The 13,393-nt window shown below is 39.7% G+C and overlaps 1 protein-coding gene across 1 annotated transcript; it reads right to left on the reverse strand.

The window, feature by feature from the left end:
- Positions 1–6,842: 6,842 nt before the first annotated feature.
- LOC138633703 (GTPase IMAP family member 8-like) lies at positions 6,843–9,344 on the reverse strand. Its single transcript, XM_069720087.1, has one exon. The coding sequence runs from the start codon at positions 9,188–9,190 to the stop codon at positions 7,157–7,159; it is 2,034 nt and encodes a 677-aa protein (XP_069576188.1). The 5' UTR covers positions 9,191–9,344; the 3' UTR covers positions 6,843–7,156.
- Between the last annotated feature and the right edge of the window lie 4,049 nt (positions 9,345–13,393).

Below are 13,393 nucleotides of genomic sequence, written 5' to 3' on the forward strand. Positions count from 1 at the left end.
GGAGATCATTCCTGATACAGGAGATCATTCCAGATACAGGAGATCATTCCTGATACAGGAGATCATTCCTGATACAGGAGATCATTCCTGATACAGGAGATCATTCCAGATACAGGAGATCATTCCAGATACAGGAGATCATTCCAGATACAGGAGATCATTCCAGATACAGGAGATCATTCCTGATACAGGAGATCATTCCTGATACAGGAGATCATTCCTGATACAGGAGATCATTCCTGTCCACCGCAATAAGACTGTACAATAACTCACCTCTGGCAAAATCCATCACACAACAATAACACTGTTGTCTGTTTTTTTGTTTGTTAAATATCTATCTATCTATCTATCTATCTATCTATCTATCTATCTATCTATCTATCTATCTATCTATCTATTATCTATTATCTATCTATCTATCTATCTATCTATCTATCTATCTATCTATCTATCTATCTATCTATCTATCTATCTATCTATCTATCTATCTATCTATCTATCTATCTATCTATCTATCTATCTATCTATCTATCTATCTATTTATTTATTTATTTATTTGAATGATCAGGCCATAATCCAAGTTCAGTAGTAATTGTCATGTTTGGAGCAGGATTGTACAGAAAGACCTTTTTTGTGGGCAAGGAGTGGATGATCCTCCTGATGTTGTTGTTGTTGTTATTTAGCTAGCTGGCAGCTACAGAGAGACTGTGTTCAGGTTAGGAGATTTTCAGAGATGATAATTCTGCACGAGAAAGAGGAAACTATTTAATTAACTAATTAATTTGGTAATTAATTTAGATATAATCTCTAACAGGTCATTATATTGTGAATGTGTGATTCTACTTTTTGTAAGAGGACAAAATTATTCACGCTAAATAATATATCAGCTGTGATAGAGGACCGTGTTTAACTCAGAGTAATAAAATATGACCGGACTCACCAGGTGCTGCAGTCGCCATGACGACACTCTGCTGGAAACCTCAGACTCTAATTTATCTGGAGACAAACTGCAGGGATGTAAAGCAGAAAATAGTTAGATGGTGTTTACTCTGAATTCTTATTACAAACTCAGCAACACACATGTTTTTAAAGAGAAAGAATTAATCATTTATTTATATCTGTATGCGTTACGTTAAAAATAAATCAGGTTTACATAGTGGTAATATCTCAGGGCTGTTTGTCAGCTTGTTGTGAATTTAAAATGTTGATAATGTGACAAAAATCTGATGTATTTCTTTTCATAATTCATCATTCAGTCAAATTCCTCATTTACATATTAGTATGCTGTATTAATTATGTTTAATAACCACTGATCAGATTAAACCCCCTCAGTTGAATTAAGGTAAAACTGCATTGAGATATTGTGGCCAGGAGGGGGCAGCAGAGCGATGGGTCTGACAGAGAGACCATGGATATCTTTGTTCATCTGACATCTTAGTTCATCTGATATCTTTGTTCATCTGATATCTTAGTTCATCAGATATCTTTGTTCATCTGACATCTTAGTTCATCTGATATCTTTGTTCATCTGATATCTTAGTTCATCAGATATCTTTGTTCATCTGATATCTTAGTTCATCAGATATCTTTGTTCATCTGATATCTTTGTTCATTCAGATATCTTTGTTCATCTGATATCTTAGTTCATCAGATATCTTTGTTCATCAGATATCTTTGTTCATGAAAACATTTAATTTGTTTGAATTTTTTTTTTGATTTGATACACTTTATTAATCCCCGAGGGGAAATTTCTTCCCTACAGCAGGGGGGCTCTCACTAGGCGGCGCCAGGTAACCTGACCTGAGGTGCATGTTTTTGGATGATGGGAGGAAGCCGGAGAACCCGGAGAGAACCCACGCAAGCACAGGGAGAACATGCAAACTCACACAGAAAGGCCCAGGACCGGATTCGAACCCGGGACCTTTTTTGCTGTGAGGTGACAATGCTAACCACTGCACCACCGTGACACCCTAAATAATATTTACATATTTCATTTAGTTGATAACTTGTAGTAAAATCATAATATTGCTTGAATCAGCACCGCCTTTAGAAAAAGTAATTAATAATTTTACTACTTTAAATGGAAAAGAGATCAGGGTTATGTGTGTTGTTAATATTTCAGTGCTGTTTTATCAGCTTGCTGTTGTACTCTTCTGCCCCCTGGTGGCCGAAAAACCAATCATGCAGTTTTGCATGACTTTAACTCAGGGACCTGATCTGATTCGTGGTTATTGAACATGAGATACAGCATACTGTTGTTCCCCGACAGAAAACCGTCACTCTCCTTGTTTTTGTTGCATTTCTATATTCGGAGCTGGTTTCCCCTCATGTGCTTCAAGTCTTGTAGGCTTCCTGTTTTGTCGTCATATTGTCAACCGCAATATATTAATGTGTAACTGAAGACTTGTTTTGGTCACAAATGGTTGAACATGTGGTTTAAAGTCCAGATATACTGAAATATGAAACCGCAGCGTCACACTCGATGTAAGTTCATGATCCCAGATCAACGGTTTCATGGGAATGATTTATTCCTGTTTGATATATTTGAAATGAATACCTGACATGAAGCTGTTGCAGGTTTTTAACATGACTTGTTGCCTGAGTTTAAGAATGAAATCAGACTTCACAGCTTGTTAAAAAGCCTGAATACCGGCTGCAGACTATCTGTTCTGTCATCAGCTTCCTGGAAGCTGCTGGAACTTCAGATTTTCTTGCAGCACCTTAAAGTTTCCTCAACACCTCCATTTATCACCTTTTATCATCCAAACTTCCTGTCTGAGGGTCTCAGTTATTCAAACAAAACCTCTTCTTCAAACTCGCATCACATTTTCTACAACAGGCCTCCGAGTGTATTTTCTATCAGCTGACTACACCCGTAGCTGACAGGTGGAGTCACAGGTCTGCAGAGAAACACTTTGTAAAAACAAGGAAATGGCTGCTACAGTTGATGCTATTCTATTATTTTATTCTATTATTTATATTATCTTATTGGTATGCTTTAGACTGAAATCAGATATGAAGAAAACTAAAAGTAAAAACAAGTCTGATGTGAATTTAATCCGAGTTACAAACACGACACGTCTCAGATTAAAGTCGGAAACAGAACTGATCATATTTACGTTGTAAAATGAAGCTGCTGTTTCAGACGGTTTGTTTTCTCAATAATGTTTGAATGAACAGAAATCCTTCATTTACTGGTTCATAAAGTTACATTATTCTCACAATCTATCGGCGACGTCATTAAACTCCATAAATCCACCTTTAATCCACCAGTTGTTTCACTCACCTGCTGAATTTGTTGCTCCGACATCAGTTCACCTCAAAGTGAAAGAATGAGACGAATGAGGAAGAGATGACGTCACAGAAGAGCTCACCTGTCACGAAGGTGTTTTATTTTATGAGGACAGCTGTTGTAATGTTTTTAATCAACATGTCCACATTTTATTCTGATTCAGTTTTCAAACAGTTTGCTTTAAATTTGATGTTAAAATCTTCATTTCTACTTCAGGTCGTCTTCTGGTTTTTTTCTGACTCCACCTGGAAGTATTGATGAAGTCCTGTTGTTCATTTGTTTTGTTTATTGTATTAAAACACAGTTCAGAGTCATCACGTTGTTTTTTTCATGTTTCACTGCTTCAGGATTCAGTTTTAGGGAGATTTAAAAGTTATTTTTCTTTCAGATTTTGAAGAATCTCCTCATTCACTCAAATGTTACAAATATGTTCAAAAAAATGATAAATGTTTGAAAAAAGTTGAATGTCGGCGTAAATGTCCTGAAAGAGTTGAACAATTTCAAATGTGAATGGTTGAACTCGGTGAGTATGCAGAAGTAGTGAGCGACCAAAACAAACCGCGTGGAAGAAGTCAGAAACAGGATGTCAACAGTGTAAATGCTGAATCAGCATTCACACAATAAAGGCCAGTTATTTGTTCTAATTTCACTTGGATACGGAGAACGCTGCCTCAGATGGAGGCACTAAAATAGTTCAAATAACTCCTGTAACACATTAAAAAGGCTTAAATCATCTTACAGATGAACAATTAGTGACAATCTATACAATTTGTAACGTCACGATAACATATGACCTTGTTGATTAGCTCGGAGCAAATAGGATCAAATCCAGCAATCTCTATATGTCACAAAGAAAAATATCCCTTTTTGTAAACAAGTCTTCTTTGATCACTTTGTTGTCACTCCAGAAGAAGAACACCATGTTTAGTATCAGAGTCTCTTTAAATATTGCTGTTGCTCAGCTGTTCATCTTCCACGATGGACAGCGGTCACATATTTCCATTACTGTCCATTTAAAGTACAAGTACAACTGTGACCAAGTGAAGATTTTAAACCTAATAACTGTTGAAATGTTTGCTGTTTCAGGTGTAAATCTCTGTGGGAAGGGTTTCAAGGTAAGATAAGAAAACTAGAGACAGAAGACTTGTGGAGAGTCCAGTGAAGCTGAACTGGAAAAAGGCTGGAAAGTTGAATATCAGTGTTGTTGCTACCTCAAAATGTTCCAGTTGTGGTTGGACTGCTGTCATGAACTTGGTGACTTCCAAAGATCTGTGTGCTCTGTGGTTGAAGGCTGACTGTCTGACACGATACCCTAAATGTTTGATAAACAGCGCTTGCATGGACATTGTTTGATTGTGGGACAATAGATTAGATAATCAGAGACTTGGATGGTTTAAGTTTTTAGTTACCTGTTGTCATGGCGATGCTTAGAGCGACGACTTCATTTTGACCGTATGAATCCATTCGCTCCGTATAAAGCCGACCTACTCCACTCTCATTGGTTCATCTTAAACTCTACCTCTGGGGTTACGTCATCAGGGGAAGTCTGTATGGGGGCAAAGGTCAGCTAAGATCAAAGGGTCCTTCCTTCCTTCTTCCTTCCTTTCCCGCTGTAATTACACAGTTTATTCCACGTCATCAGATCACTAAGATCAATGGATCAAAAAAATACTTCCTTTCCTATGGTAATTAAATAGTTTATTACATCATAAATCATTCATCAAAGTCAAGTCATAAAAAGGGGGCGGGGCTTAGGGGTCAAATCATTCAATCAAGTCATAAACACTTTTTGACAGACAGTGGAGCATATATCTCTCTAGCCATGAACACTTACACAGAGTTTTGTCTGTTAATGCCATATTTTATATCAAATCATCGTTTTACTAAGTAAAGAATACTGTTAAAAAAAAATGACAGACACTGGGGCATATATCTCTATGGCTCCTTATAAAAAACTAAATCATTTGCAAAGACCAAGTCAATGCTGTATTTAATCATATTCGAATTTTCATACACAAAGATGACTTCATTCTTTTTCACTGTAATAAACTAGCAGGAGAATATGTCATTTTCTGAAGGTATCTGTTGATGAAAGAGGAAACACAGGAAAGAGGTTCAAATCCTTTCTGTGGTGCAGCACTTAGACCAGTGGTCCTTCACCTTATTGGAGGTACTGAACCCTGCGAGCTTCATCAGTTCATTCACCGAACCCTTCGTAATTGGAAAAATAAAATGTGATTTCTTCAAAACATAGGTATATATTTTATGAGTGCACAAAATGAACCATGCATCAGTTGCACACAAAATCACTGTGTGCAAAGAACAAAACCAACAAAACATGAATTTCACACAAAAACATAACTCAATGAATGATTTGCGATCAGGGACGCAACTTGGTCCGATGCTGTGAGGATCGGTTTGTCGATGGGTACGAAGCCGAGAACAGGCAGAGTCGCCTTTTCATGGAGTCTGGCTCTCTTCACCTTGAATTCAGCGAGCGTTGTGTTCTTGTGTTTCCCATCATGACTCCCGTCACGTTCCTCTTTACACGTGAATCCATGTTGGACGTATTCGTTCAACCGCTTCTTTCTTTTTTTGCTCGACATGTTAGTATGAAGGGATTGAAAATCACAAATGGCGAACAACGACAGAGCGCAATGTGGCGTGATCAGCTGCAGCCAATGATGGCCAAGCGCAGCATGACGTCACCAATAATACGTGGGCTGAATTGATTTTGAAAAAAATTGCGTGTTGCCAAATTGTCTGTAGAAAATGTTTTGACAGCTGACAAAAACGGCCGACATTGCTGGTGTGAACCGGGCTGTACTGCGTGTGTCTTACTGCGGTCAAGTGAGCCGTCAGCCGCTGATACTCGGTCAAGTGAGCTGCCCTTGAAAATGGATGTGGGTAATCTGCGGCATTCGCGCCTGAAAGGGGGCGGGGCTTATCTCTGTGCCTTATCTCCCTAAAAACAGTACCGTTTCCTTCATCCATCATTGAACTAACCACTAGTTCTGTTTTATACTTGTTGTGTCTGGGTTCATAATATTATCCGTAGTCGCACAACTGCGTCTGAATGACGGCCGCTTCCAGCGTCATTCGCGCTGCCCGACGGAAATTCACGTCATTCGCAACCATTCGCGTCTGTGCATTGACTTTACATGTAAACTACCTCTAACTTGATCGAGGGGTTCGGCAGACACACACTGAGGTCAAGTGAGCCGCCGCTTTAAAAATGAATGACCGTCTATTCCTTAAGGTGCGTTCACACCATAAGTTTTAGCTTTCTCCGTGCTTTTTGGGCTAACCAAGCCACCGTACCGTTATGCTGCGTTCACACCAAACGGGGCGCTCGGTGTGAACGCAGCATAAGGAATAGATGGTCATTCATTTTTAAAGCAGCGGCTCACTTGACCGCAGTGTGTGTCTGCCGAACCCCTGAGAGTGACTCATCGAACCCCTGAGAGTGACTCATCGAACCCCTGAGAGTGACTCATCGAACCCCTGGGGTTCGATCGAACCTAGGTTAAGAACCACTGACTTAGAGGATTTGTTTTTGAGGACGCTAGAAATGCCTTAATATTGTTGTTAAATGTATCTTCAATTAATTAATTATCATGATACATGAGAGGTGAAAGAAAATTATAAAAAAGTACACTGTAAAATACTTCCAGTGAAATTCATAGGAGAATTGAAAAGTAACTTACAGTAAAAAAAAGATTGCCAGTAATTGGTGAAATAAAATAGAATATATATATATATATGTATGTATATGTATAACCCTACATGCAATATTTGTAGTCGTGTGAGTAAACTGTGAATGTCGACATCTCTCTGTTTAGTGATCTGTCCGTCGTGCGTAACTCAGAAAAATAAACGGTAAAATAACAAAATAATGATCAACAATAAGATGAACAAAGAATAAGTCCATTTCTGGATCTTCCAATTAAACTCCTCTTGCAGCTTTCTGTGGTTTGTTTTCTCGTCCTCCAGGTTCTGTTTGTCCTCCTTACGCATTCGTTCCCAGAGTTTACTTTTCTCTGTGTCCCATTCGTCTCGATGTCTCTTCATGTCTTGTGTAAGCTGCTCCAGATTCCTCTCGGCCTTTTCTCTCTGCTCTCTCTCTGATTTCACTCTTTTGTCCGATTCTTCCAGTTTCTTTCTCCAGTCCAGTCGCTGAGCGTCGTCTTGTTTTCTTCGTCTCTTGTCCTCTTCCTCTCTCTCTCTCTTTCTGTCCTCTCTCTCTCTCTTCATGTCCTCTCTCTCCTTCTTCAAGTATTCCTCTTTCTCCTTCAGCTGCTTGTCTCTTAGCTCTATTTGTCCTCTCAGAGCTTTCCCTTCCTTCTCGTGTTTTCTCTTGAGCTCCTCCTCCCTCCTCCTCATCTGGTCTTCCTTCTCCTCCAACATCCTCTCCACCTGTGTTTGTGTGGATTCCTTTGTGTCGTCCATCATCTCAGTTGTGTAGCAGCTGCTGTAGTTTCCTCTCAGCATGGTGTCGATCTTGGTCAGCAGCTCGCTGACCTGCGTGCGGTTGGATGTATCTTTGTTGTTGAAGACCTGGTATCTCCCTCCACAGTCACGCATGAGTTTCTGAACAAAGTCCGGACAGTCTCGGACGTAGCTCTCGATCGTCCGATCGTCCAGCTCGTCTCCTCTGGTGAAAATAATGACGGTGAAATCCGGCGACTTCTCTCCCAAATACTTCTTCATCTGTTCCACGGAGTCTCTTTCCTCTTCTGCAAAGTTGCCGATCTGCAGCACCAGTAAGAAGACGTGAGGTCCCGGAGACAACATGCTGATGCATTTTCTAACCTCCTGCTGGAAGTCCTCCTCGGACAGCCTCTTATCGAACAGTGCGGGCGTGTTGATCACGGCGACAGACCGGCCGTCCATCTCTCCGGCTGCTTTCTCACAGGATGTGGTCGCCGGCTTCGGGACGATTCGGGGGCTGAAATGTTTTTTGCCTAAAATGGTGTTTCCAGTCGCGCTCTTCCCGCTGCCGGTCTTCCCGATCAGAACCATCCTGAGAGGCTCTCTGCTCTGATTTTCATCGTTACCTCCCATCTCAGACTTCTGCTTCACATCCTGCAGGTCAGCTTCAAGTTTTGTAACTTTCTCCATCTGAGCCCTGATGAACATCTCCTTCGTGAAGCATCGGGTTCCCTTAACTTCCATCCTTTCCACAGTCTCCAACATTTCTTGGATCTGCTGTTTGTCTCTGATGTTGACAACAAGTTTTCTCCCTCCACAGCTCTGACAGAGATCCTGGACGTCTCTAGTTTCCTTCAGAAAGTTAAGAACATCTGGATGTTTAGGATCTGACTCCACGGTGAACAGAATCAGGGTGAAGTCGTTGACTCGAGAGCTGAATGTGTTCTGGAGGGTCTTCAGCTCTCCCTTGTCTTCATCAGTGAGGGGACCCACAGGTAGGACCAGGATGAAGACGTGGACGCCCTCAGGACCCCAGAGGGAGACACAGCTGAGTGATTCCTCCATCACCTCCTCCGGAGGTTTTCCATACAAGGCGGGCAGCTCCACCAGGGAAACCTGACGTCCACACACCTCTCCCTGATGTTGAACACACTCCGATGAGTCGGAGACTGAACGAAGCTCCGTCTCTCCTAAAATGGCCTCGATGGCTGAAGTCTTCGCCGCTCCTCTCCTCCCACAAACAACCAGGTTCAACGAGGGTTTCTTCTCTTCAGGTGACGGTGTCATGATTAAACCAACGTCTTCATCCTTAAACGTGTCGCAGCTCAGATGTTCTCCGTTGTTCTCCTTCACAGTTTGACCCAAACGTGTCAACAGCTCTGAACGTTCGAGGTTCTTCTTCCACACGTATCTGTATCTGCACCGTTGGATCAGGTCTTTGAGAGGTGGATGGTTCATATACTCCATCCTACCCTCTCTGGGTGTCGATATCAGAACCAGAGAATGATGGAACCATCGATCGCTGTAGTTTTCTAGAACTCTGCAGAGCTTCTGTTTGTGTTCCTCGGTGAAGTCTTCAGGCTGCAGAAGCAGCAGGAACACATGAGGTCCAGGAGCAGAGAGTCTCTCACAGGTTTCTATGAACTTGATGTTAGAATGAAGCAGATCTGGTGTGTTGATGAGGACGACTTCTTTGTTCTTTATCTGTCCTTTGACTTTCTGAAAGTGTGATTTTTCCTCAGTGTTGAAAACAGTCTCTCCAAATATGAAGTTCATCACCTCTCCCCTCTCAGACCAGCTGTTCCCCAGCAGAACGACCCTCAGCTCAGACACTGTTAAACAGATGTAGAAAAGACAACAGTCAGTGCTGTTTCAAATCAGAGGTTTAGTTTCTAACAGAGTTTCTATGAAATAATGTTATCTCAGATAAACTACAGGAAAACTCTGCAGTTTGACTCACTGGAGGGTGGCAGGAAACCATAACTGCTGCTGCGTTTCAGGGGAAACGGATCAATATCTATGATGAAAAAGACAGTTAATTACATCCATCTAGCTAAATCTAATGCAGCATAATACGACTCTTGTTTTCAAAAAAGTTGTTCCAGGATCATGGTCACCACTGAGCTGCATCACCTCTTTTAACAACACTCTGTAAACGTCTGGGAACTGAGGAGACCAGTTTCTGGAGTTTTGAAAGTGAAATGTGGTCCCATTCTTGCCTGATTATAGGATTTCAGCTGCTCAACAGTTCAGGGTTAGTTTTATGTTTTTAATGATTGACAGGTCTGGACTGCGGGAGGCCAGTTTATCAGCGGACTCTTCTACTAGAGAACCATGCTGTTGGAATACGTGCAGAATGTGGTTGGACGTTGTTCTGCTGAAATAAACAAGACCTTCCCTGAAAGAGACGTTGTCTGGATGGCAGCATATGTTGCTCCAAAACCTGAATATCTCATTCAGCATTAATGCTTCCTTCCAGATGTTCAAGCTACCCATGCCATGTGCACTAATGCATCCTGTACCATCACAGATGCTGGCTTTAGAACTGAGCTGATAACAAGCTGGATGGTCCCTCTCCTCTTTAACCTGGAGGATGCAGCGTCCATGATTTCTAGAAAGCATCAGTCCATCTTAAAGGAGCTCTGGATCATGTTTCGATCTGGTTTCTTCTTTGGAGAGTTTTAACCTGCATCTGTGGACGCAGCGATGAACTGTGTTCACAGATGATGGTTTTCAGAGTGTTCCTGAGCCCATGCAGTGATTTCCACTCCAGAATAATGTGTGTTAGTGTGTCGTCAGTCTTTCACAGAGTGGTGAACCTCTCCCCATCTTCACTGCTGAGAGACTCTGCCTCCCTGAAATCATAAGATGTAAACCTTAGAGAAACTGTCCTTTAGTCAGACAGAATCTGACCAGACTCACCAGGTGCTGCAGTCGCCATGACGACACTCTGCTGGAAACCTCAGACTCTAATTTATCTGGAGACAAACTGCAGGGATGTAAAGCAGAAAATAGTTAGATGGTGTTTACTCTGAATTCTTATTACAAACTCAGCAACACACACATTGTTTTAAAGAGAAAGAATTAATCATTTATTTATTTCTGTATGCGTTACATTAAAAATAAATCAGGTTTACATAGTGATAATATCTCAGGGTTGTTTGTCAGCTAGTTGTGAATTTAAAATTTTGATAATGTGACAAAAATCTTATGTATTTCTTTTCATAATTTATCATTCAGTCAAATTCCTCATTTAAATATTAGTATGCTGTATTAATTATGTTTAATAACCACTGATCAGATTAAACCCCCTCAGTTGAATTAAGGTAAAACTGCATTGAGGTATTTTGGCCTCCAGGGGGCAGCAGATCGATGGGTCTGACAGACAGTCTTTGATGACCTGGGAATGAGCATCATACTGACAGACAGAAATCCATTCATGAAAACATCACATTGGGATTTTTGTATTGATGATGAAAAATTCAACGTAACCTACAGAATCTCTTTCATATTAGTGACAAGTTAGTGTTTGAATAATTGTTGTGTTCTTCTGTCTTCACTGAGCTGCAGTTTAACTCTGGATTCAAAATTCTGAAAAAATAAAGTCAAAAAAATAACTAGAAACTAATTTCTAGGTTCAACAATCTAAAAGTAGAAAGGTGTTAAAAATAATTCACTTCATCTGGCAGAGTTATAATTCAGTAAACACGACCTTTGACCTGCAGTTTAGTTCTTTATGATACAGATACGATATGTTTGATATGAAAGCCGTCAATGATTAATCGATAATGCAGACAGATATCAATGTGACTACAATCTTTAATCTGATTAGAAAATGTCTTTAATTTCCTCCTCAAACACCTGAAACTGCTGCATTTATCTGAGTTTAACATTTTTGTTTGTCTTGTTTTTACATTTCTTAACTTTTGTTGACACAACGATTATTTTTTTATTTAAAGTCCATTTTTAAAAATGAATCCATTTATATTTTTCAATAAAATTATTTTATAAACATTATTTTCAGAAAGTGAGCTCGCAGTGTTTTGAAAACCAAAATATTAATAGTGACCAGAAAACTAAAACATAATTTACCGTTGAAGGACTTCAGGTCACCACGAAGTCGTCATCTCAACACGAACTGAACTTTGAAGGAAAATGTTCAACTGCTTCACAGTTCAGCTGCAAACCGTTTTCTCTATTTTAGAATCCATTTTTCAGTCGACTCACCTGAACTTGTTCCTGCGTCGTTTACCTCCATGTTCCTGAAGGAAAGTACAAACTTCAGAGATATCAGACTCACTGAGGAGACACAAGGCGTGTCGGGACAAATGGAGGAATCTGATTGGACAGAAACGACGTGACTTTGACCCCCTGGTGTGATGATCGTTTTTTTAGTGGTAAAATATGAAGGACAGTTTATCAGAAGAGCTGATGTGTGACGTACAAACAAAGACATTTCAAGTCAACCACTCAAGTCTCGAGTAGGTGGAGACAAAGTTTTTCTAAAAGAGAACTTTACTTCGGTCCTTCATGAAGTTAATGGATCATTTTCTAAAAAGATTTTCAGAGTGAATAATAACTGCCTCGCTAAATAATATGTCAGCTATGATAGAGGACCGTGTTTAACTCAGAGTAATAAAATATGACCAGACTCACCAGGTGCTGCAGTCGCCATGACGACACTCTGCTGGAAACTTCCAACTCTAATTTATCTGGAGACAAACTGCAGGGATGTAAAGCAGAAAATAGTTAGATGGTGTTTACTCTGAATTCTTATTACAAACTCAGCAACACACACTTTGTTTTTAAAGAGAAAGAATTAATCATTTATTTATATCTGTATGCGTTACATTAAAAATAAATCAGGTTTACATAGTGATAATATCTCAGGGTTGTTTGTCAGCTAGTTGTGAATTTAAAACATTGATGTGACAAAATCTGATGTATTTCTTTTCATAATTCATATTTCAGTCAAATTCCTCATTTACATATTAGTATGCTGTATTAATTATGTTTAATAACCACTGATCAGATTAAACCCCCTCAGTTGAATTAAGGTAAAACTGCATTGAGGTATTTTGGCCTCCAGGGGGCAGCAGATCGATGGGTCTGACAGACAGTCTTTGATGACCTGGGAATGAGCATCATACTGACAGACAGAAATCCATTCATGAAAACATCACATTGGGATTTTTGTATTGATGATGAAAAATTCAACGTAACCTACAGAATCTCTTTCATATTAGTGACAAGTTAGTGTTTGAATAATTGTTGTGTTCTTCTGTCTTCACTGAGCTGCAGTTTAACTCTGGATTCAAAATTCTGAAAAAATAAAGTCAAAAAAATAACTAGAAACTAATTTCTAGGTTCAACAATCTAAAAGTAGAAAGGTGTTAAAAATAATTCACTTCATCTGGCAGAGTTATAATTCAGTAAACACGACCTTTGACCTGCAGTTTAGTTCTTTATGATACAGATACGATATTCTTGATATGAAAGCCGTCAATGATTAATCGATAATGCAGACAGATATCAATGTGACTACAATCTTTAATCTGATTAGAAAATGTCTTTAATTTCCTCCTCAAACACCTGAAACTGCTGCATTTATCTGAGTTTAACATTTTTGTTTGTCTTGTTTTTACATTTCTTAACTTTTTTTGACACACG

Source organism: Brachyistius frenatus, unplaced genomic scaffold, assembly GCF_029030835.1.
Source record: "Brachyistius frenatus isolate BFR_SWC_R1_liver_20210118 unplaced genomic scaffold, ASM2903083v1 Contig_231, whole genome shotgun sequence".
NCBI classification, from domain to species: Eukaryota; Metazoa; Chordata; class Actinopteri; family Embiotocidae; genus Brachyistius; species Brachyistius frenatus.